Source organism: Anser cygnoides, chromosome 14, assembly GCF_040182565.1.
Source record: "Anser cygnoides isolate HZ-2024a breed goose chromosome 14, Taihu_goose_T2T_genome, whole genome shotgun sequence".
In the NCBI taxonomy this organism is placed as follows: domain Eukaryota; kingdom Metazoa; phylum Chordata; class Aves; order Anseriformes; family Anatidae; genus Anser; species Anser cygnoides.
In genome coordinates, this window is record NC_089886.1 from 13,409,245 (window position 1) to 13,434,973 (window position 25,729).

A 25,729-nucleotide genomic window follows, 5' to 3' on the forward strand; every position below is an offset into this window, starting at 1 on the left:
CAACGTCCTGGAGAAGCAGTGGTCTGGCACCTTCTCTTTTAGCCTAAGTACTTTCTATACCTTCAAGCCCTTTGGACAACAAATACTAACATTCTGACTTTTTTTTATAGGTCACCGATGTGTCAGCAGCGTGCTGCCGTTAGCTCTTGGCAGCCGCAGCACCCTGACATCGGAGGCACAGCGCGAGGGGAGATGTCAGGATTCCTGGCACTGCCAGCTCTGCTAATTACCGGCGGCGTGGAATTGGCAGTCGTACTTTCATGTCCTGAATAACAAGGACTCTAGCAGGGGGTGAATCCAATTAGTTTGTCTGCATAGCAGGAAAGCATTGATATCTTCATATAACGTTGGCTGTCTGTAAATCCTGGGCATAAGTATGAAGAAAATTCTATGGAGAGCACATATGTGGCTGTCAGCTTTTCTGATTTTCTGTCCGATTCCTTGCTTTAAGCAGCAAACATGGAAGATAGTCTTGCAATGGTTACTATAATCACATATATTCTGTGGCTGTATTTGTCAATTTGCTTATCACCAAAATGCATCTGCAATGGTTACCACTCTGAAAGATGACGAGAGTTTATCTGCAAGGCATTTACATTAGAGTCACAGGGGTACAAGGAAAAAAGGAAACAAGGAATAAAACCACTACATTTATCTTTGCTGTGTCTAGCTCCTGACCATTTTTACCATGCTAATATTCAGGAAATCAGCCAATAGGTCAGCCTCAACCAGAACTTTCTTTTCTGCATCCCTGCAATTAACTGCAGGAGCTCTTCTGCTTCTTCACCTGATGCCTCCCATCAGACCAATGCTGCCTGACCTACCAGCAAGTAGGACACCAACTGCACCTGAATGAAACATGCATGTACAGAAGAGACAAAGCTTCCATCAACTGGTCCCTGTTCAATGTGTCTAGCTAATTAATGAATCACGTGCTACAGAAACATACAGAGAACTATTGCTGAGCTCACCTAAACCTGTTTTCAGCTAACTATCATTAATTCTCAAAATTTTCTTAAGAGACATCAGGTTTTATTTCTACACTCTCAAAGCATCAAAAAGCGTCTATACCAGGAATCCACTCGCTATTGTTAAATCAAAGGTCACTGATTTTAGCACATTAATAAGCAAGGCATTAACACGATTTTATAGAAGATGTGTGAAGAGCATTTAGCATCACCACTCATGGCTATCATTGATACTCAGATCTCTTTAATGAACTTGAGTCAAAATGTACTTCTGCAGTACTACATGGAGTGATTAGCAGTTTTTAGACTGAGAATGTTAGTACGAGCTAAATGAAAATCTTACGCTGTCTGCTCTGAATAAAACTGATGCATGTCAGTTCAATAAAGGTGGGGGAAAGTGAGTGGAGAAATAAGAGAGGTGTTCAGTAAAGTTGCACTCACTCTGATCATCAGTACAGCTTTCCGGATATCTCTTATTCCATCGTACACCAGTCGTGAAGCATCGATAAACTCGTTTTCATCCATTGGCTGAGCAGGGTCTGAACTCAGTGCTTCCACAGCAGCTTCTACTTGCTCGGTAAACCGTGGCATAACTGTATTAAGGACACAAACCAACAGTCAGTCCCCACCCCAATACCATTTGCTGCTACATACCCCCATGTGCATGTCTCATTGTTAACTGCTACTGGAAACTCTCCAATGGTTCCCTTTAAACTCAAAACATTTGTTACAAATGAATACCAATGCTGTTGCTCCAGCCTTAACTTCATTTCGTTTTCTGTTTACTCTGCTGCTATTTGTTCCTCCCCCCTGCACAGTGAAAAGTTTATCACACCCTTGTCGTGGACAAGGGGAAAACACCCAGGGAAGCAGTTAGAATCCATGGGATAAAATGTTAAGTGTTTATTTAACAACCCCTGCAGATACACATCAATGGGGGAGAGCCATGAAGCTCAAGTTGAACAAGCCACTGAGGCAGGGCAGTTTGCACTTCTGTGCTCCAGTGACTCACTGCAGCCACAGGAAGAACATCACAGAACCATTTACAGTCTGTTCGGTTCCTCAGTGTCACCCGTGATTCTTCATCAAAGTTGTAATTAAAATGAAAACAACAACCAACGCTTGGCACAGCACTCATTGAAGCCACCGGAATCATTCCTTACCCTACATGGATGTTACCAGCTAGTTCACAGGCAACACCCACATTTATTGTTATGGGGTGGGGGACGAGTACCTACAACGCTTTTTTTAAAAGCTCTACAGACTATTACAAAATTTACTCTCCATTCTGCTGGGTCAGTGCAACAGAAACCTTTTCAGACCTGGGTATAGTGCTGCAAGATGGTCAGCGTATCCTTCAGGCCCTGACTCACCCTCTGGTACTCTGACTTTCCGCGGCTCAGTCAATGACAGCCGACACATCCAGGGAGACTTTTGCATTGCTGAGTTTCGAGCCAGTCAACAAAGCAAAATTACTTTTCTCATTTTGCAACAGCTCTGCAAATAACTCCCACTAATTTTCATTATAGTATGTAAATGGAGTCGTTAATAGATTTCACGGGTACATTAGGATCCATCTGCCCATCCACTTGTAAGCAATACAAACTCAGGGGTCCTGGAGGAACCACTCTTACCTGTGTTGGACAGTAACTTCGTTGCTTCCAGCACCTTCTCGGTGTAGACTCCAGGCTCGTAGTTATCCATTTCAGAAGTGACAACATGAATGACTCTAGCAGCACGTCCTCGGATTGCACCAGCTGTGCGGTCTAAGCCATCAACATCTTTTTCTTGGAGAGCAATGACACATTTGTTTACATCTTCTAAAATATGGTTCTCTGGTGGTAAAAGAAGGAAGATTTAGACACTAATATCTTCTTTTCTGCCATGCACATCAGCATTACAATTTCTCAGCTTATGACCTGCGCTAAAAGACCTCCAGACAGATGCTGTAAAGCATTAATTTTTAACCTTGCTACAACCAGCAAACAGCTGCCCTTCCAAACCGGCTGTCAAACAAAGGTCAGTCCATTCATCTGGTGGCATCCAACATTCTTGTACCCTCTTTGTACTCTGTTTTACCAACAGAAAAGTTGAGTTCAGCTGAACTCTCCCTAAACTTGTTCCTTTCCATATTCCTCCCCTCGACTGCCAAAGCCCTCACTCCAAATATTTGCAAGCCACTCCCGCTGTCATTATACGGGGGTGGGACGATGAGGCACCGGCCCCAGTGCCACACCTCATCCACTAATGCCCTGGCAGACTGGGGTGCTTGTTGCACATTTCTAGCTTCCTACATAGTGTTTTCCTACAACCAGACACATACCAGCAGAGTATTACACTGTTAGTCCTGGATACACTTTCGAGACATGCAACATATGCAGTGATTTATGCAGAAAGCGTTCCAGCACTAGAGTGCTCACTGCCTCCCAAGAAAACAGAAAATAAAGCCAAAACCTCCGTTTGTAATTTACTTTCAGAATATACATTTTTATACAGAGATATTTTCCGTCATTTATCAAGCTCAAGAGGTCCAAATGAGTAAAAACCCTTAAGAGATTTCTGAGGATGCCTAACGAGGTTTGGATGCTCATCTGCTGACATCTACCCAGGAGGTTTTCCAAACTCTGTTAGGCACTTCTTTAATGTATCAGTACCAATGATTTGACATCGCAATCCAACATTGCTGCTGCTTTGTAAGAAACCTCCTTGGAAACATTTCTGCTGTGTCCCTTAAGTAGTTTCCAGCATTACTTACCATTGCCTTAATCACACCACGCTGCCAATCTGTGCTACTGAAGCGGCTTTTATTCCCTACACAGGTAGTAAAAGAGACATTTTGCAAGAGCTGGTAGAGCCGAGCAGCCCGTCGAGTTGGCTGATAGAGGATTTGTATGAACTGGCTGGAAGGACTGCTGCTGGAAGAGTCCTGCATAATTTACATAAAATTAACAGAGCCAGATGCAATATTGCAAGACTTCTGTAAGCAGCCTGGACAAAAGTTACACTTGTGAAACACCTCTGAAGCAACTCAGAATGAGCAAGTTCAGCTGAGGGCAGGATGTGGCCCTAAGAGAGGAAAGTGCAGGTTCATCAGTAATCTGACAACTCAGTGAGCAGACAGCCACGCTACAAGAGCTCCAGCAAGGAGCGCACACAGTTTCGGTATTTAAAGCAAGAGACAGACATCCCTGCAAGTTACAAAAAGAAAAACATCAGTGTCAGGCCAAAAGAGAGACTGTTTATTGCCTGAATTCCTACAAGAATAAAGTAAGCCCCAGACATTGAAAAGCCTCTTCAGATGATGTGAACTTTAATAAAAGGCACTGACAAAATGAGGATGGGTATCTAAATGCCAGCTGATCATCTAATGTCTTTCGCAGATGCAAAGTGGCCAGAAAGGTAATTCTATGGGAAGACAAATAATCCTCCACAGGGAAGTCTGCGAGGGGCCCCGGGGATGTGCGGGGCTGTCAGGTGCATCTACTCAGGTTATATTCTCCAGCTGGATGATAACAAATAAGGCTTGACACTGTTCTTTGTGCTCGTATATACACACACTACTACCTGTCCTACAGGCATATGGACCACAAGTGTCTGGCACAAAATGCCATCTGCTGAGGCCAGGGTGGCAGCGCCGAGGAAATGCTGACACACAGGTTCACCGCCAGTACCTGCAGGGACGTTACAGAGCTGTCCTACATCAAAGCTCGCAGCTTTCGTGCTGCTGAGCGGGAGAAAAATCTCACAGCAATAGAAGGTAACACAGAACGGAACAGCAGCAACAGCAAAGGGATCGTGTCCTACCCGAGGAAGTGTAGGGAAAAAAACGGTGTGGTTTGGTAACAAGGTAAGAGAGGATAAAGTCGAAAGACCACATTTTTCCAATAAAAATATTTTTAGAGCAAACAAAGAAATACAACGAACAGTGAAAAGGTAACAGTTCGAAGTTCCCATGCCTGTCACTCCTCAGTCCACCACCTCAACACACCTTCCACTGCCTCCCCATCACAGCAATCAGGAACTCCTTCCCCAAGCATCCTAAGAAGTCAGCCAGGGGGTCTGGAGGCTAAAGGAGGACCGAAATGTGGAGCAACATCCAGAAGCTGAAGCCACAGATGCAAAAATATAACCCTGCTTTTCTGCTGTGATCCCTGGGGAAGGGCTCAGAACTATTTCCATGGTGGACCTTTTCTTGACAAGGGACGCTGGCGAACCAGGTGAAGCGGTAGTGTCAGTAGACATTGTTATAATCCTAATACTTGCATGTTCATACATTTCAAAATACAGGATGCATTTTGCAATGAAGAAGGATAATCACTGGGACCATGAAGTGTTCAGCCACAGGCTCTTAAGATCAGCACCATTGTGATGGGCAACCTCTAGCTTACACCTCTGTCAGCTCCAGAAGAACAGGAGGCAGCACATGGGAAGGGCTTTAAGACGTTTGTAAGGAAATCCAGGTGATTTTAGAGCACTGAATGTGACGATTACATGGTGCCATCAGCAACTGCTCTGAAGAAGAGTCAGTGGGAACACAAACACGTGCAGAGAGCTAGGGAGGGGCCTGACAAGGGGATAAGTATTACACGAGGTACAGAACAGCTCTGAAATGAGGAATGAAACAGGCAAAGTCTTTGCAGTCGATTAAGAGATGACTGAGTAAGCATACGACAGAAGTCTGTACATTTACAAACAGCATGAAGAAACTGAAAGGGGAAAAAACTGTTCACCACCTTCTACAACGAGGCATCAAATGAAGCGAACAGGTGACGTTTCAAAAACAAGGAGGTTCTTCACACAGGGCACAGTTAGGGTGTGAATTTTGCACCAGATGCTGGAGATGTCAGCAGTTTGTAATGGTCAAAAGAGCAACTCACACATGCTGAAGTGAGAAAAGTCCGGCAAGGAGCGCTCAGCAGCTATCACCTCTGATGCTGGAGCTCCCTGGACTGCAAACCACACCTGGCTGGGAGCGCTCAGGAAAGATCTTTAGGCTGTAGGAGTCTGCTGCTCTGAATTTCCTATGCACTGACCATCAGCCACTGCCAGACCATTGTCCTAACTCAGCAGTGCCTTTCTTGTCCTAGGGTCTTCATTAAACGTTGTAACCTGCAAGCTTCTCTGCAACACTGCGCGTTTAAGTTTCCTGGTTCTTGTACAATATCCTCCACATATCTAAACCCAGCACCTCTTTCATCGAGCCTGCACAATTAATACAATTCCAGCCTAAATCGGACAACAAAGCATACACTTCCTGCTAGACAGCACAACACATTGTAGGAATGTGATGTTATACACACACACACAGACCTACAAGAATGCTTTTTAATTTTGCTTACATCCCAGTTAGTTATCAATATAAACCCTTCTGTGCACGAAGATCCCAATAACCCCACAAGGAACCTGGCATAAATCATACCCATCACAATCTTATCCAAAGACACATTTAGGCTTTTAGCAGAGAACTGGAGTGGTGGCATCTATATGGAAAACATTTATCAAAGTTCAAACAAATAATACTCGAACCAATATTTATTGCTTTAATATTTTTCAAACATCTCTTTGATAGCGCAGCAAAACCAAATAATTGCTGGATGCACTTGAGCATCTGAAGCAGTCCCAAACCACAGCACTGCCCTGGCACCGTTTTGGGGGGCACGCACACCCAGGAGGCGCGCTGTCTGCGAGCCAGCCTGCCGTCACCCCAGCAAAGAAACGGTCCCAGCCTATCGCCAAACCCTTGACACTTCTCAGAGCAATTCAACAATGGGCCAGCACCGCATCCTGTCCCTCAAAAGCAGGTACCCATCTCTTTGAGGGACCTACATGGGGAAAGGGACCACCCAGTCCCAGGGGTTTGCCCCGTTTTGAGGCACACCTCTAAGTGAACACAGCCAGGCGGCTCTATACGGGCTGCGTTTTCACAGACAGTTTTTTCTCTTTGAAATGTTTTGCACACTTGTGGGCAAACTCCAAATGGAGCCGTGAACTTCAGCACGCAATTCTCTCTAAATATATTTCCCCAGAAATAGGCTCCTCGCAGCTGTGCCATTTCAACTGCTGCTGCAACGAAGAGCACGCAGAAAGAGAGAGAGAAGGAGGACATGCAATTGTGCAGAAAGTTTCTGCTAACTCACTGCAAAGAAACTCTGTGTGTTCAGAACCCAGGGAACCACAATATACCATGTAAACAGGTGACTCTTTGTAGAAACACTACCTTTTTAAATTTATTTTGAATATTTTTTTTTTAAAAAGAGGGTCTTTTAATTCAGGACCTCAGTATTTCATGTACATTTTCTAGGTATGTTCACTTGGTACCTCTGATCCCACACATCCTTCTCTAAAATCTCTCTTTACGGCTGGGGTTTCTAGGTCACTGGAGATGCTCCAGTCTGTTTGCACTAGGAAAATCAGACCCTCAACTTGTAGCGGTAATTTGCGAAAGCTAGTGCGGGCACAATTCATGTGGTTATATCACCGCGTCTTCTGACTACAGTAGAATTAGAGGACGTGAAAATAAAAATGCCCCTATTATTTCTAGGTCACTGCAGCTACTAGTGGGTCTTTATCACTTGATGCTGATAAAACAGGTTATCTCAGCAAGCACTGTGACAAAAAGAATTATTACTGTATCATGATAAGCATATGATGTTCTTTAAAAACGTTAGGAGAACTGACGGGATTAAAAATATTCACAGAACATTTTCTGAATGAACATTTTTAATTAACTTGTATGATCATAGTTTGATATTAATTTTTATTTTTGTAAGAAGAGTCTGAGTTGAACTGAGGGATCCTTTTTTCTGCTAGTTCCTAACTTGAATGTTAACATTTTCTATTTCCCCCAGTGTTAGCAGTGAGGCTTGTCTCCAGTAGCTACATGGCAACTCACTGGAAGCTCAGCTAGCGATTCAAGATCCAGAGACATGAAGTGTCTTCCACTATATTTAAGCGGATCTGTCTACTGACATGTAAATATATACATTTATGCATGCTCACTCTGTAAGTGCAATGACAAGTTTTCAGAGTACCTGCTAACTAAACTATCACTGTTTTCACACTTGGAAAAATACCTTTCCTCCTTGTGCCAACAACTCCCGCTCTATTTTTACACCACACTCAGCAGCAGACAACGCGTGCCAGGTGAAGTGTACCAACACCATCCCTTCCAAACACCAGGGAAGGCTCCAGAAGGCTCTTATTCCCAGGAATAAGCGCGGTTACGAGAAGGACTGTGTCTCAGGTCACCCCCTTACCTGATACGGCCAGGAAGTCATCAATGGAAGTTATGTCATCGACGGCGTCGGTCAGCACGCGGACCTGCTTCTCCCACTGCTCTTTGAAGAGCTCCATGTTTTCTTGAGCCAGCTTGCTTTGGGGTTTAGCAGCCAGAGCCAGTGCAGCATTAATGACCTGCAAAACACCTCTGGATTTTTAAAGCACGTTCTGAACTCGACAAAGGGTTCTTTATGTTTATCCAGCGAACTCAGCAGCAAACAAAGCAAGTTTAATAAGTTTTCTGGAACTTGATGTTTAAACACAAAAGTGTTTATTCTGATGCTTTCATGCCCAGCTCATACCTGCTCCCACGTTTGTTATGGGTAGTTATTACATGCAAGGACACTTGGCAGGTATTCACACCAGCCAGCTTCACCTTTCTTTAACAGCTCATGTTAAAAAGGTGCAGCTCTCTGAACACAGGTCATGCTGTTACACATTTCAGACAGGATGACATTTAGTACATTGGAGGCTGCATTTCCTAAGCTAGGCACCAGAACCTGAGGAAAAAAAGGTCAAAATAGGATTAAGTTTACACAGTTTGAAGTAGGAACAATATACAAACACAAAAAATAAGGATAGATTTTATTATTTATCTTCTTTTCCTTAAAATTGTGCTCTGTACCTTGCCAGTAATTCTTACAACAGCTTAAGATTTCTATTATGGCTCTGGTAGAGCTGAATTAGCCAGGGAACTGGAGTTTTTTTATTTGGTGCTCCTTATCTGATGCTCCTCCCGAAGCCCCTACAAGTTTTTTTCAAACCCTCAGACTGTAATTTCCTCCGATCCTGTTGATTTTCTGAGCAGAAGAAATGTTACACACACTGCTGGGTAACAAACTTTATGCTGTGCTAACTAACTCGTCAGGTAAATGTCTTAAAAAGCCTCTTCACGTGTGCGAAGAAAGCAGTCACAAAAGCCTGCTCCTCTTCCAGCATCAGCTCTGGCTCCACTATGCTTCAGCAAAGTGACCTGGGAACATGCCAGGCACGAGAAAACCTCCAGTCAGACCGACACGACAATCCGAACCCTGTTTTCAAACACCTGGGCGCTAGAGCTAATTAACTCCTAAGTTCAGCGTGTAATTTTTCTTCTCCACTTTAGGACTGCATTAATTTCACGAAGTTGTTGAACAAAACATGCAAGCACCAGATGTTCCTGCGTTTACAAGATCTACTTTTTCTACCTGCCTCATTTGAAAGTGTCACAAAGCATTTAAAAAAATATATAACTCACTAAACATGGAAATGATGGTGATGTCAAACGTATCATGATGGCACTGAGTGAGTCAGGCAGGAGAAGGAGGCTGATTCACCCAAGGGACGCTAGGAATGGCACTGACTGAGCCAAGTTACCCTGCTCTGCGAGCTACCAGCCTGCCTCCGGAGAGGGAGGCTGAGAGCTGGGGTCACACATCGACACGAGCACGGTGATGGGCTTTGTAACACCGGCAAATGAGAAACGACCTGCCATGGGCTGCGGTCCGGTCAGGAGGCCTGCGGGGATGAAACACACCTTGAAATCCTGGCAATAACGACACTGCGCTGACTGAGCAACGCGTGGGTCTTCTGCTGCTTCCCCTTTCCCAAAATTAAACCATGAATTCTCACTTTGAGGGTAAGCAGCTGTGGGAACCAGGAGTCCCCTTCCAGGAGAGAGCCGCTGCCTGCGGGGGTGCTGGCTGCTCCGACCAGCCTCACACTGCCCATGGCATCTGTGGTTCCCAAGTCCTGCAGGCTCTGAAAAAAGCCTTGTGATACCCACAAAAATGAAGTTCAGAACTCTAAAATCAATCAGAAATAGAGTTTTTAGAAAGGGAAACCCATTCTCTGCTCAAAGCCCCTGTTTCTTAAGTCTAGCCAATGCCATTTCTTGCTCCAGACTCATTTATATAATGCATTATCTATCAATGAAAATCTAGATATCCAAATTTTATGAAGATGAATACAAATAACAGGCATTATGCAAACAAAAAGGGTAAGACAGGCAGTGTTCCAGCAATCTGCTCTGCGCTGTTATGTAGCTAGTAACCACTACTACAGAGACAGAGAAGACGGCGATACCAAGGCTCAGGGCGTTTTATCCTCCTCTCCTCTAGCTACCTTGGCTAATATCGGATATGAAAACACACTTCAGGCACTGAGACAGGTCAGCCCTAGTGCCGAAGGAACATATTGCCTATGTACCTGTGTGCTGTATGTCTGGACAGCAGCAGTTGTCTGAACAATTAATCTTTGTCAACAGCACCTGTTCAACCCCAGATGCCCACATTAAGCAACTCCTCATATCTAATACGAGAGCTGTCAGAGAGAGAGGGCTCAGCAAGCGCCCAAAACGCTCAAATAAGGCATCACCCCAAACCCAAATGCAGGAGGCACAAGCTGCACCACTGTCCTCCAGGCAGGCCGCTTATCCAGCTGGAATAAGGTTCTCGTTTTGTATGTGACACCAGCAAAAAGGGATGGTCAACGCAAAAGCACCTTAAAAAATCTGCCCAGCAAAAATAGCAGGCAAGACTTGCCTTGCCAACAGACCCATCCTGTGCTTAGAAAGCAGCCGGCAGTGCTAGGGACAAGGGCAACGCTCTGGTGGGGAAATCGAAGGCTACTGAGTATCTCTGCAGAGCTAAATACAAAATACAGCTTAGTTCTCACAAACCCACAAAGGTATGCATGCTCCCATGTGTGCTCAGGAGGAAACTCAGGATGGCTGATGCAGCCCAAGAGCCCTTTTTATAGCACGTATTCCACCTCATGGTCCTGAATCCATTTCTACACATCTAGCATCTTGAACTCCATCTGTAAAGTGGTCAAAACTTTCAGTTTTAGCAAGGACATCAGACCCTTCACTCTGTCAAATACGTGAAGCTTAAGATTTACACAGACAAGTTATCCTGGACATCTCTCACATCTATTTGGGTGAAATATCCCAGGGATTACTGATAAAATCCTAAAAAATATCTATTCAGGTAAATATGCTCTTGCATTATGGCTGGTATCCAGAGTGACTGATTTATTTGCCAACAGATGCTTAGGGAGGCATGGCAAAAGGACAGAAATACTGGATTATACATAGTCTGTGTGTATGGTGGGTGGTCAACTCTGTAATTCCTTTATTATCTAAAAATGAATACTTTGGAGGTAAAGGTTACAGGATTGACTGAAGTACGCTATTGCTCCTCCAAAAATATGAAGCACTGAGCATTTAATTGTAAGAATTAATTTAAAATATGAATAACTTGCAGGAAGGATATATATAGTCCAAAAATAGGAAGAACTATGGCAAGACTACCTGAAATGTAGCTGTTTCCATGTAAAACATTTGGCAATTGCAGGGAGATATTCTGTATTTCAGAGCTTCTCAAAATTCTGCCAGAGCACTGTGATCACAATGACTCACTGAAGTTGTACAAAGAAAAGAATCAAACAGGGACATTTTGAGACTATCCAGAAGGAAATGAAGCATGGCAAGAAAACACACTATTTTTATCGGTGCTTTGTTTCATGTAGCAATTGCAATGTTCAAGTCAGCCCAGCGCTCAGTAGCGTGGTTCCAGCCAGTTGCTTGGAGCGCCTTTCCTCTGCCTCCAGCACAGCCAGGGCTTGGCAGCTCCTGCCCTGAGATCTGGGAGGCTGGGGATCCAAAAACCTCGCGGCTGATGGCTCAATCTGCACCTCAAATCCTCCTGGGAAGAACCTGCCACCTTCCTCCTTGCTGAAACTAAAGACTGAAGACAAAACCCTTCTGCGCCCCATCTGGAAAAGTGACTGAAAGGCCAGAAGAAAGCGCTTGCACGTTGTGCTTTCCTACAGAGAACTGTTCTGAGCACTGGGCTGGCACGGCCAGAGGAAGAAACCTCACCTGGGAGAAGAAAATTATTGCCTATTTGTTTCACCTTGCAATCCTTACCTCTTGCCCCTTAATGTTGTCTCGGCGCATACAACACCCACAAGCCACGTAGCTCCCTGGGTCGGTGGCTGTAAGCACTCATTTCACTGTTGCCTCAGTATTTTTATAGGGACTTTTGATCTTTATAAGACACTGTTCCTTCTGCACTGGCTTTAGGGTGTTGCTGTCCCACACCAAGAAGCACCCAGCCACCTTTCCCCTGCTCACTAAACACCTACTCTGCTTAGTTCAAATATTTGGGATTTTTTTGTTTGTTTTGTTTTTAAATAAAGATCTTGATGCATCAGCTTTCTCGTGGCCATTTGGGTAATGAGGTGGAGAAGTAGCTACATGGCCTTCCAATTTAGGATATTTTACATCTGTAGAAACAAAACCAAACCAAACAAACAATAAACCCGATAAAACGAGCACCCCCCCATCAGCTATCACCTCACAGGTGGGACAAAAAGCAACAACACATACAAAACAATTCCCAGCTGACACGTGAAAATCATGGTTTTATTCTGGAGCACACGAAAGGGACAGGATAAGTGACTCCAGGGTACGTGACTTAAGCACGAGGCTGAGCAGAAGCAAGCTCTCAGCGAGGCTCCCAAAACCAGCAGTCGCACTGCGTGCTCTTGCCCCAGTTTCAGCTCAGGGAGGCGAGGTGGTGCTGGCCTCCTGCTTCTGCCCGGGCACGGGGGGCTGGCTGGGATTGGGAAGAGAAGCAGAGGGAGCCCAGACTTCAGTTCGGCACCAAACCAGTTCATACCCTGTACCTCCAAAGCCGCCACAGCAGCTGAGCCCAGCCGGGACACCCCTGGCCCAGGTGGATGCTAACACCACTGTTTTTCTGTCTTCAAGAAAACAGAGCTACTAGCTTACTGACAGTTTGTAAAAAGCCGCTCGTAACTTGATTTTCCATACCCTAGGTCCCAAAGTTACCTCCAGCATCCACCCTTCTCCTGTCTCCCCCTCTGCTCCTAGTTCCATTTTGCTCCGAGAAGGAACACGGGTTGTAAGCAGGACAGTTCAGTCACTTCCACTTACATCCAACCCCAGGTTCGCATTCACATGTCTGCGGCTGCTAACCCTCTCTGTACTTCAATACAGCAAAAAGCACTCTGCAGAGACTGATGAGCTGAGATGCCTGGAAGCAAAACACACAGCAGATTGTTTTGCACGTTCGCCAGCTATAATGGCAGCGACCAGCAAGTGCCTGGATGCTGAGGCACCAAAAGGAAAAGTTCGCTTCTGACTTCCAGTTCTGTGCGCCTGTATATAAAAGGTTCTTTGACCACCTTCCTTTCCTGTAGTTACTTTAGGTGTCTATGCAGAGGATGCTTACTGCTGTTGGTCACTGACAGGCTTTTACTGGAATAACATGACCTTTTCCAGTCTAGCTTATGCTACTGTCAAAGTGATTTTCTATTTATATCCTGTGCATGCATAATTATCCTATCAGTTTCCTGTATAAAGAAAAGCGTTTTCTTTGGTAGCTGAAGGCTCGCATTATAATACCAGCCACTGCTGAAGCTGCGAGAATGTTGGAGGCATTTGTCTTGGTGTCCCTTTGTGCTGCTTTGTTCTGTGTTTCACTGACTTGAAGCAATGAAGCTCTGGGAGTTTCAGGGCGTGATGTTTTTTCTGGAAGATGTTCTGCTACAGCGCTCCACACATTACACCGTGCCAGTGATGAAGAGACACAGCCCTTACCCACTGACATGCCTCTTACCTCAGAACTCAATCCCTTTCTCCTATCATTGATTCTTTTAATGTACACGCAGAGAATCAGTAACTGCTCAAGCTTCTACTATTATTCCTTGGATGGCCACTCCTGTCCGGTGGTGGTTGTTCTTCACAGGGAGCCTGCACGACACAGAACTGCACCTAACCGTTAACTTTTTAACAGAAGTTTTTATGCACTTTGGAGCCTCTACATGGGACTCCTCATATGCTTTTGCATTTTGTTTGTCTGTGGTAGTAGGTGTGATCAGCATATGTAACCATCTGCCTCATCAGAAATCTATACGCAGAAAATTGCTTTTCAAGCATTTCCAAATTGGAATGTATGGATGTGGAACAGCAGTCATTAAAACAAGACATTAATATGAAAAGAGCCAATTTATTTTTTTTTTTTTTTTTATAAAAAGTGTAATTTAATCCAAGAATCATAGGAAGCCTGTTTAATCTGTGCCACTCACTGCCTGTGCAGGGTAGGCGAGCCGCACCAACTGCTGCCTGTGCTACAGCAGGCATGGAGCGAGCATGGAAAGCAGAGGTGGAGACGGTGCCTGGTGGCCTCGCAAGGCAGCCCGTGGTGCTCAGAGCCACCCCTCGGTGCCTTACAGCTAGGAGAGCAGCTCCCGAGCGCCTGTGCCAGGGAGGTGCGGGTCCACCCTGCTCCTGCGGGCTGCCACCCAGGGGCTGGTCAGACCCAGGGGCGCTGGAACCCAGCCTTTTCTGGAAGAAGCAAGCACCCAACCGACAGAAGCTCTATTCTATAATTATTTTCTGAAACTCCCAGTCGCCTACAATTTGGCTAGGAGTCTGCAGATGAACTTTACAGAGGCTTTAAAGAATGCGAAAGTCAACAAATAGCTGGTAGAAGCAGCTGCAAGTGATAGCAGACTGTCACATCAAAAGGATGGAGCAATCCTTTCCCTTCAGTAGCTATACTGGGGCATTTTCACTGTTGCTTTCTAAACACCTACAGCTTGTATGATCAGAAAGACTGCTATGGGTAAGCTCTCTTCTCAGACATCTTTAATTCAAAACACTGTTACAAAACAGCTTTCGCAGGCTCCCAAAGCAAGTACTTCTTGGAAACAGAACTCAGAAGCCAAAGTTGCAAGCAAGGATCCAGGTTTTTGAGTTGAGATAAACAAAATCTTTCACTAATTTACCATTGGCAAGCTCTGTGTTTAGCAAGAAGGCAAAGAAAACTTCCCCCAGCACGCTGCTAGGCAAATGGAAGCACAGGCAACTATTCCAAGTATTTCGCAGCAGTACTTTTCCATTTCCACTACGAAAGACATCTTAAATGTTTAAAAAATAAAATGCTTAGCTGTAATGATCGAGACTTTTGTTCCTTCCTCCTTACACACCACAGACACACCTAGCCAGGCACAAGGATGCAGGAATGCAGGTAAACCCTGTGGGATGCTGGAAAAAAGTCCTTTCACTTCAACAAGCAGATTTTCAGCAACACATGCCTTCAAAAACAAAACTCGGGCTGGCTTCCAAGCCAAAGCTTCACAGAGCAGCACCAGTGCCCCCCGAGCGCTGCGTGATTTCTCCCCTGCACGCCCAGCCTGGCAGAAGCAACCCAGCGGGCTACTGCAGAGCACGCAGCTCGTCCTAACGGCTCTTCCTGGGCCATCAGAGGAGGCTCTAAATACTATATTTAGCCTCCAACTTTGCATTTGATTTCATGCTAATTGGCCAGGGACTCACAAACAGCAAGGATGATGTTACTCACATGGCTTTTCTGGAGGAAACAACGATTTGCAGCAAGCCAGGCACACGATCCCAATTTAACTGCTTGCCAGTGTAGTGACTTTTCAGACCATTTTCTGCACCTTTTTTTTGCTCAAAGAATTAAATTTCAAATCTGAGAACGTCTGAGCCCTTAGGTGACATGGGCAATGAATGAATTCTCGTCTGTACCAACAAAACTTCCAAGCTTTGCCTAAAGAAACAGTTTGAAGTGTTGCACATTCCCTACTCCTGCTGCCAGCTCTGGAAGGCTAGTTACGGCAAGGGACCGACTAACTGCTCTGCCCGAGATACAGCTTTTATAATTAACTCTACAGATTGATTTCTGCAGAAATCGTTCTTTAACCAGGAGTTCCCTACTCCCAGAATGGCCTCTACATTGCTAAGCTATTTAAGAGGTTACCTGGGAACTTAATCAAGCGCATTAAATTTCAGTTTCATCCTTTCCACCAGAGCAATGCTCTGAATTAAATTTCATACATCGTATTTCCATGTGATATTGATATATTCGCTTGAGTTTCAGAGTGTATTGTAATTACTGATTGACTTGACTCATTCTGAATGCAGCATCTTTCTGGAAAAATACCATCTAAGCAAAAAAAAGAATGCAGATAATATTGGAGTAAATTTGTATTTTATGCCTAATTCACATGTTTGTCACCTAGAGAGATCCAAGAACACGCTGTGCTTCTTGTCAGGAATAAACTGCTAAATAAGCATATAATTGCCTTTAAAAAAAGCACCTCACTAAGCTGTGTAACTAGAAGCATTTAGAGATTGTACAGAATGATCAAAGTTTGGGGGTGATCAGTAACGCTCAATGAGGACAAGTGTGCTGCATCGCTCAGACTGGCATTGGACAAACTTCTGTACTGTTAGGAGAAAACACAGATGCCATTTGTAAAACAGTTTAAACAAGTGTCCCTAATTATCTCAGGATTCACAACACGTTTAAATACTCCTAGAGCACTAAACTATCTACTAGAGAACACATAATGTAACATAAAAGCGTTCTTTCAAGTACTATGAACATCTATAGTGTCATTTACTAATCTCTTGGTGACTACCCTAAAATCAAGGCAGGCTGCACTGTGGAGCATTAGAACTGAAGGCTTAGAAACTCAGATATGGAACTTACATAAGCCAAAACCCATCAGTTCTAGCCCTCCTCACCTGTTTATAGATAATCAAAGCTTCCAACACGTACTACATGTGTTAGCATGATCCCTGAAAACAAACATTAACAACTGCACTTCAGTCTTTGTGACTATTGGCTGTAGTTGATTATTTCATGTTGACTTGATTATGATGGTAATTTTATAAAGGTGACAGACCACTACCCAACTTGAATATGTCCCAGAGGCATTTAGATTCAAAGAAATCCTAAGTTTAAGATGCTTATTTTCAAAAGCACCAGCATTCATTTGGAGGATCATGCATTATACTCCCATATTCTTGGAGATAGCTAAAAAAAAAATATGTACAGCCTGGTTAGTTTCTTTCGGAAAGATCAAGCCCTCATACCAAGTATGATGACTTTGACTTTTAAAAATCTATTTCTTACAGATGCTTTCTTCCAGCTCTAAAAATTGGGACCTTTGCTTTTAACAAGCCATATATGCCACCTGCCCTGGATATGGGAGGATGGTACAGCACAGCTGATGCACCAGTCCCAGGGTCTGATCCAGGAGTACAAACCACACAAGCCCAGCCCAGGACAGCAAAAGGTCTCCTAGATAGTATTGAATGTTTTATGCTTAGATGCTGATCTTCACCTATTTAATAACACTGCTATTAGAAAGTAATAGAAAAAATTAAACTAGTCTTCCTCCTATGTGCACCTACCTGTAGGTAGGCGTACATATCTCACTTCCTTCGGACTGATTTCAAATATATATATGGGAGAACCTGAATAAACGCCAAATAATTCTGCGATGATGAACCTTATTTTCATAAAATGACATTTGACAACTTTTGAGTACGTATTTTCCATTAGCATCCAGTTACCAACAGCAGCTTATTTGTGTGTTTTAGACCTGAACTTCCTGATGCTTTTAAAGACGTAATCGCCAGAACTGACAGCACTCTGCAGTCTTCAGGGGTTCATTCAAGTATCTAGTTGTTGACATTTAAAACATCAGTAGTATCAAAATGAAAGAGGATAGCCTAGTTCTTATATAAACCTAATTTCCTTCGTGCCATTAAGAAGTTATTAATTAAAGGATAGTCTCAGCCAGGTTCAAACTCTTCATGCATAGCCAGCTTCCTCCGATCCTGGTCCATCAGGAAGATTTTTTTGACATATTTATAATCTACTCAGGAAAAAAAAAAGTAATTCATCTTATAGCATATATCAGAGCAGTGGTAGTGTCTTCACAACACATCTTCCCACAACATGAACGTGCAGAGTAAATCACTGAAGCTTCACTGGGTTACTGTCTCGGAGGTTACTAGAATACCCAGGCACAAGGAACTTACAGTTATTATGTTAAAAAGAGCCGAAGATTCATTCTCATCACTAATTACTTTCTGTCAAGTAGTTTTAGATTTCTAAGTTTTGATGCATTTAATTTACTATACGCGTTAAGGAAAACATCGAGTTCTGCAGGCAGACAGGTCCATAAAGGTACACCAGAAGGCCAGCACTCTGTACAGCGCAGGACCACTCGCCCAAACGACCTGGGTGAGTCGCGTGCTCTTTGTTACCTGGGGACACAGGGCTTCGAGCTGGCTGGCTGACATGCGAACCAACTTCACACCTTCTTCGTTATTCGAGATGGAGCAGGCCAGGTTAGCAACCTGTGTCAGAGGTGGGGAAAACAAAACAGAACTGTTAGAACTGACTGTTATTTTCCTCTGTAGGAAACTTTTTACCCACTCCCAACAGTGACCATTGAAATGCAAAGTGCCCACATTGCTTCAGTTCTAACAAATTTTGAAATCACTAATGACATTTGTTCTATCTCTAGCCATAAAACATCAGATCATCAAACCATAGCCATTCAAAGAGGACAGAGATTTGCGTTACCACCCTTTCAGCAAAGTTCTCACCAATAAAATGGACAAGAGCATCACTGGTGGCACTTGAAGTCAGTTAAAATGCCCACTCCAATTCAGAAGCAAGACAGCAGCAATCACACAATTCAACTAAATCCAGCTCCAAAGCACCTGTGGATTAAATCTGATGTTTCTAACTATATGGACACCCCCTTTTTCTTGAAAGATTTCTACGACCTGCTGCGTGTGAACCCACAAGAACCTGCAGATAGGCACACCAAGCGATTCATGTGTGCAAGTGGTGCAGAGGTGCTGCAAAGCTCGGGCTTTGTGCAGCATCAGCAGAACAGCGCACCTCAGCTACAGGATACTGGTGTTTAAACTACTTGATGCACTTCTTATTTAGTCAAAGGCTGCAGAATCAGACAGGCGTTCCTCCAGCCCTCCATTTGTGCCGTGCTTCAAACAAAGACACGTGCTGGTACAGGTGATTTGAAGAGCCATCCCCAACCCCCTAAAATCGGAATAGCATCTCGTGATGCTACAGCTTTACTCCAAAACCTTGACCTGCTGCACAGCAGCATCCCTAAGTAGGTCATCTTGAAACAGAGGACCTTTTGTTAACAACTGCCTTTTAAGAGTACACAGGATGGGGACAGCAGAGACTTTTTTGGTAATTGGAGATGTTCCTCATATTGGAGCTACTCTCAGGGGAAGGAAGTCTGAACTAAGTTACGTTTCGTGGCTGACAGGTGAATGACAAGCATGTTATTCTGAGCCATTTGAAGACAGAGCTGTAAAAATAGTACGAAGTGAACTGAGATGAACACTGAGTACTGTCCTTTCAGAGACAGAGCAACCTGCAAAAAAAAAACAGTAAATGTGTTGTAAAAGCCCCACTGTACACCAGCACATGCTCGCCAGCACCAATGAACCAGATTTCTCCGTGTACTTCTCTCTATAACCCGGGAAAATTTCAGCCTCCCTCTAATTAAACTATCCAGGGCATTCGTATACAAGTTGCTTTGAAGTAGTATCGGCAGCCACAGCGTATGCTTTCCCCCCTCCCCAAGTTGTTCCCTTTACAGCAGATGTTCCCACACAGAATACATTACTGTCCCACCAACCACCAACCACATGCCAACATGCCTGCACAGTGTTTCATCAATTCCATTATTAATTTTGGGACCACGGCAAATTCCCATCGTGAGGCACGCAGCATCCTCCTCCCCCCAGAGCCAAATCAAGTTACAGAGGATGTAAAACTGTCAGCTGTCAAAACGAGAGGTAGGTTTCCAACGCTGAACGGCTAAGTAAACAGATGCAGTGGCATATATTTGGATGAAAACAAACTGAAGTTGAGAGAAAGACTATGCAGCATCAACACGCGGCATGCGGAACTCGACCAGCTTTCAGATAGCAGTGGTTTACTTCCCAACTTTCTTTTCCACCAGTCTGCAGAGAAAAGACCTCCATATCTCTAGGTGAAGCTGCTGCAAGTCTTGAGCTCATTGCAAGTTTGTGCAGCTCGTGCCCAGCTCACCAAAGGCTCTTTTGCCTCTCCTCTGTTGGCACGTTTGCTGCAGCCCCACACCCCGCTCCCCTCCGCAGGGCACGACCACCGACCAGCACACGGTAATGCCTCATCAGGAAGGGATTTGATTTTGAACAGAGGGGTTTTGTCTTCTAGATTTGCTGTACCTTAAATCCCCAGTTCACAGCGAGCTGTAGTACATTAAGCTTTTGTTTAGAGGCTCAAAAATAAAAAGACAATAAGATGCCGTGATTTAAAAGTCAAATAAAGATTTTGTTGTTGTTTTAAACACAGGTCATATTTTGGAGAAATACCAGTTTGCCAATACTTTTTATGGTCCATATTTTCACGTCATTTCTGCCTCCCCGGCAGCAGTTACAGTTTCTAGAAGTGAGAAGAACACAAAGCCCTATTGAGCAGAGGCTGAATAAAAGCTACATTGAGGCACTACAAAATCAGCCTCTCCGCTATCTGGAGATGTTGTGCTCTCTCTCAAGCCAAGTGTGATGAATCAAGCACAGAGAATCCTTGCTCTGTCTGAATACAGAGAGGCAAAGAAGTTGGTAATTGAGTGTCCCCGCCATGGTACTATGAAATTTTGCTTTTTTGCACAGTCATTTTTGTACAGTCATTTTTCTCCTGAATACCTCACTGATGGCAATTCTTCTTTAGAAACTGCCCAACTGGGACTGCCAACCTTCATGAAAGAAGTGTGTGTGCTTCCGTGACTGAGCTTCTTTGGCAGTTTAAGACAATCCAGTTGCTCGCTGCCACATCCCATCCTACTTCTGTGCCTCCAAATCTCAACACTTCATTTCAGCATGCTAGTCCAAGAGAAAGCTATTCGCTCTGGCAGATTAGCTTCCCTGCCAGATTAGCACACAAACTTCCCACCAAACCATTTGGTGAACACCAGACCAAAGGCAGGGACGTGGAGATGACTTCAGAGTGCAATGGCACCGAGCCCTACATCCACAGCAACGCAGCACTTACTGCACCCATGGGCAGACACTCTCAATCTGTTGAAACAACTCAAACCTCTTAAAATTCAAACCTTAAATGCTATTCCAACTTATTAATCAAGTTGCAAATGACATTACAATTACGTCTTTTAAATCGTTGTTAACTATCAGGTGCTCTATGGCATGAATCCTGAAACGGCACGTACCAGCTGCAGCGGGTGGCTGTACGATTAAGAAATTGAATTTTAAGAGTATCCGAAAGCACAGTTCATCAATAACTCCTGTGTGATGTTTGACAAACAACTTCAAACTCCCTGTCAGAGGAGAGGATAAGGAACTCCCAGCCAGTTATCTGGCACGTGCACATAATACGTAGAGTTTTGCAGCCCAGATGAAGATCAAATGTGACTAAATTTGTTTTAAAGGATGCAGAGCACCTGGAGATCATATATATTTCTTTCAAATAAAACAGAGCACCTCAAGCAAACAGAAGTTCCCTTTAAATCAAATGGAAATGAAATAGTTTTTCCATCTCGCCAACAACGTAGCTGACTGACATAGTAAGTGGTCAGATTTGATTTAGAAAGAACACTTGTGCTTGAGAGCAAAATACCAATTGAATTCCCGCTGCATTTGTTCATTCTTACCATTCAATATCATCAAGCCCCTTTACATAAGCACTGCTGGCACAGGCATCAAAGGAGACAAAAAAAAAATTGCAAATAATGTAATCAGCCATAATGACCAATTTCTTGAAAGAAGTTAAAAATACATAGGGAGATGAGGACAGGCTGGAGAAGCGAGAGCGAGGCGGATCAGATACCTCTTGCAGCACAGACAGACCAAATTAGAAGCCTCTTTTTGATGCAGGATGAAGACTCTAACAGTCTACGGAGTACACAGCCACCTCCCAGAGACTGCCTCACGTATCCCAAAGGGCCGGACAGGCCCCACACAGCTGCAGGTTGGATGGATGAGCTTCAGCCCGCCCCAAGGACAAAGGCACCGGGCAGCAGCAGGACACGCACGGGCACAGGCACGTCAGCACCGCTCCTTGCTACAAACTAGACTAAGGAATCGTGCCGAGTGAAACCCCAGGCTGGATGAACTGATCTGCTTTTGGAACTCAAATGTGATTGCTATTAGCGATGACATGGGACTACTGCGAGACAAGGGACACCTTTGGAGGTGGCACTGGTCAACCAATTCCTCCCAGTAGCAGGCCCGTGCAAAGGGTCAGCCAGAAGTAATTACCAACAAAATATGTTTCCAAAATTAAAAAATAGAGAAAAATCATGCCGTCTGTCACAGAGATCCCGTCTTCAATTCTAGTTAGTTTTCTATAGAATTTTCTATTTTTAATCGCAAAGAGTCCTGGTATTTTTACAGCAATTTTTTCCTCCATTAGTAACAATTTGCCAGCCTACGTGTGTGGTGCCGGCTGTTCTAGACAACTGCCTCCTCTGACATTAGGCAGGTTTCACCTTTTTCACCCGAAGTTCTTTTTTTTTTTACCTTAAAGTTTGTTCCGATGACAGCTAAGGAGCTGTGTAGCTGTGTCTTCGAGCAACAAAAAGACTACAGCAGCCTCACCTCCACGAGCTTGGGATCATCGCTAAACTTCTCAATTACACTGTTGAAAATTTTCAAGAAATACAACCACAGCTTTGCAGCAGTTAAAACTGCCTCTCTGCACTGGACATCCTATCTTAGGGAGAGGGTTACTTTGTATGGGACTGTTTATTAAAGTCTTAACAAATAGTTTTTCAATAAAAGACAAAAAGTGCAAGAGCAAAAAGGAACCTTAATACCTAACACATTAACTCTTTTTTTTTTTTCCCAAGGATTTTGAAGGCTGATATTGAAAGCTTATATTAAAATTTTGCTTTGTGCATGTGGACTGACTTCAAAGCAGCAACACCGAGCTTCTCCTTGCTTACAGGTCGTATTTTCAGCACAACTTCTTCAGAAAGTCAAACGCAGAAAGCGCTCTGAAGTGGTGCTGCATGCAACCATCCAGCAAGCGTAACCCCCAGAAGGCTCTGTAGTGTTTGCTGTTCCATAATTTACTTCAAATTGTCAGAGCCTGCCCCTGCCACACGGCACCGTTATAAATAAGGATTATATATCGCTATGCAGGAGACACTAATTGAATTTAAGAGTCTGACTACTCCTGCTTTGAAACCGCAGTTGAAAAAATACCATTGCAGAGTTTTCAGAGAGTCTTCCTACGGAAAAACCTAACATTTCACATTAACCAGTATCCTCTCGTAAGTGATGCCCACAAACCCCATGCAAAAATAACACAAAAGCCATATTCCTTTATACACAGGTAATTCAGGAATTTCAGTAATGTGGAAACAAAGCTTTTGAAAAGTGTCCTTTAGCATTTTAATTTCTGATTAAACTTCAAAATTTCAGGTTTTTTTGCCCCCACCATTTCTCTGGGAATCCAAATTCCTACTTTTACAAGCTAAAATCTCCCACTTTAAATGATTAAAAAAAAAGGACAAGCAGCCATCAGATACTTTCCTCTTGAGGACCTGCTACAGAAAATTGTATCGGATTCTCACAGAATACATGTGCTGTAGCTGAAATTTTTTCCTCCCCCATGTTAAGAAAACAGTGCAGTTCACTTCAGGATGGTCAAAGCCCCAGAAATTCATTTAACTGCAGAAACAACTTTTCTGGCAAATGTGGCAACTGTGTACTTTCAGAAGAGATGTGTAAATTATGTAATTTCCACCTATCTTGGAAAAAAAGGCTTTTGTTATTCATCAAGTCCCTATATTTATTAATTCATTCATGTACCACAATATTCAGGATGATTCAAGATAAATGCAAGCATTCTAACGTCCAGCCCTACAAGGTACTGTGTGAGTGAGCTTGCCCGCTGCCCACAGCTCTACGAACGCCCTAGTTTTGCAGAGGCACGGCCAGTTAGCAGTTAGGCAGAGCAGCTCCACTGCTGGTGTGCGTGGAGCGATGGCAGTGAGGACGTCCGTCCAGGTCCACAGGGACTTGGGAGCAAGTCACGAAGAGTCATGCTGTCAAGTGCTCCGTGATTTTATATGACTTAAGTAGTTGCAAGTGGCTGCGGCTCCGTAGCAGGTGCCTTGCAAGAGATTGTTGTGGGCAACAGTATCCCAGTGTATTAACTTAAAATAGTAAAGGCTTTAAATAAAACAAGCCACATGCATAGAAAAACTCCAGACGTAAAGCACCGTGGGGAACGACGGACTAAAACTGAGATAATGGCTATTTCTAGAGCTCTGCAAACTCATGATTACTCTCGAGCAGAAGACGATAGCAATTTCAATATCTAGTTTTGTTATAAACACATGGTTGGGAAATTTAACCTAGATGGAACAAAACTGGCAAGCAAAATGTTTTCCTTTTTCATTCAACAGTTCATAGGCAATGAGAAACGGGGGTTGTGAACAATGAGAAATGGTTGTGTTGTGAACTTTCTGCTCCCCATAATTTTGAAACAACCACTTCATTTTCATGGCAACCTTTCTCGTGAGATAAAATCTCAAAACTTACATACTGTAAGCTGCGTCTGGGTGTATAAAGATCTAGTTAAGGAAGAAAGCGTCACGTTTGGCTCTCAACCCAGATGAGCTGTCTACAACTGCCTCGCCAGCTATGCAGTGCTGTCCTGTGAAAGCCCTGTTCAACACTGGTGAGCACCTTCCATACCCCAAGAAAACATCTTTCTCCAACAGTCAATCTTGCATGTTGTCAAAGCTGCAGAGAAAAAGGCAATTTTTCATGTAGTTGGGGAAAAAAAAAAAAAGAGGTTTTGCATCATGACAGACAGAAGTGGGCTCCATTTACTGAGCAGCAAGCACAGAAGGGAGAGCGCTTCTCCCTCTCTTGCAATTCTCATTTGCAATCAAAGAGGGTGGAAGAGGTGTGCAAAGAGGTGTGTATCTACAGCATAAAACACACAGTAGGAATGTGCTAACTGTACAGAAATACCTTTATTCCCAGCCTGGTAGATTATCTTTTCTACCGACCTGACCTAGGGAGCAGAGCTGGTAAAGGAGAACCAGTGTACGACGTGGGCACCGTGCCCCTCGGAGCTGCAGCTGGAGCAGCAGATGTAACTATTGGCACGGGAGCTATTCCTTCCTCAAACAAACAAGCTAAAGTGATAAAATGTTGTTATAAGCACAAAACACATTAGTTACACAAGCTGATCTGAGCTACCATGACAGAAATCACACCACTGGTATGTAGCGTGGATGTGATCTTAAGCAATAGCACATCCTCACCTCAGATGCCTCTTAGCAACACAGATGTTTTTCTGTAAAATCAAACCATTTCTAATAGTGCTATCTGGACACTACCCGGATAAATATCTTTATCCGAAAAAGCCTCTGTGTTTATGAAACTGGAGATCTTTCTTATCTCGCTTTGCTTATCGCTCAGCATGCTGTGTTAACATCTTACCAAAGGTTTCCAGCTTGATACCTATCGTTAGCTGTTTAAACCAGTTTTTGGTGATTCAGCCAACCTGTTCATGGCAAGTTTAATGGGAATTATAAATACATTATGCTCTTGACGAAGGTGACAAAATACTAAGAGGAATGAG

At 43.8% G+C, this 25,729-nt stretch overlaps 1 protein-coding gene across 1 annotated transcript in view; it reads right to left on the minus strand.

Moving 5' to 3' along the window:
• The window catches only part of CTNNA1 (catenin alpha 1), a 114,679-nt gene that overhangs the window by 14,630 nt on the left and 74,320 nt on the right, over positions 1-25,729 (minus strand). Inside the window, exons 10-13 of the mRNA XM_067005529.1 lie at positions 18,343-18,435; positions 8,225-8,381; positions 2,603-2,803; positions 1,410-1,561 (exon numbers count right to left, since the gene is read on the minus strand). Of these exons, the coding sequence (XP_066861630.1) occupies positions 1,410-1,561; positions 2,603-2,803; positions 8,225-8,381; positions 18,343-18,435 (603 nt within the window). The remainder of the gene's footprint in view (positions 1-1,409; positions 1,562-2,602; positions 2,804-8,224; positions 8,382-18,342; positions 18,436-25,729) is intronic.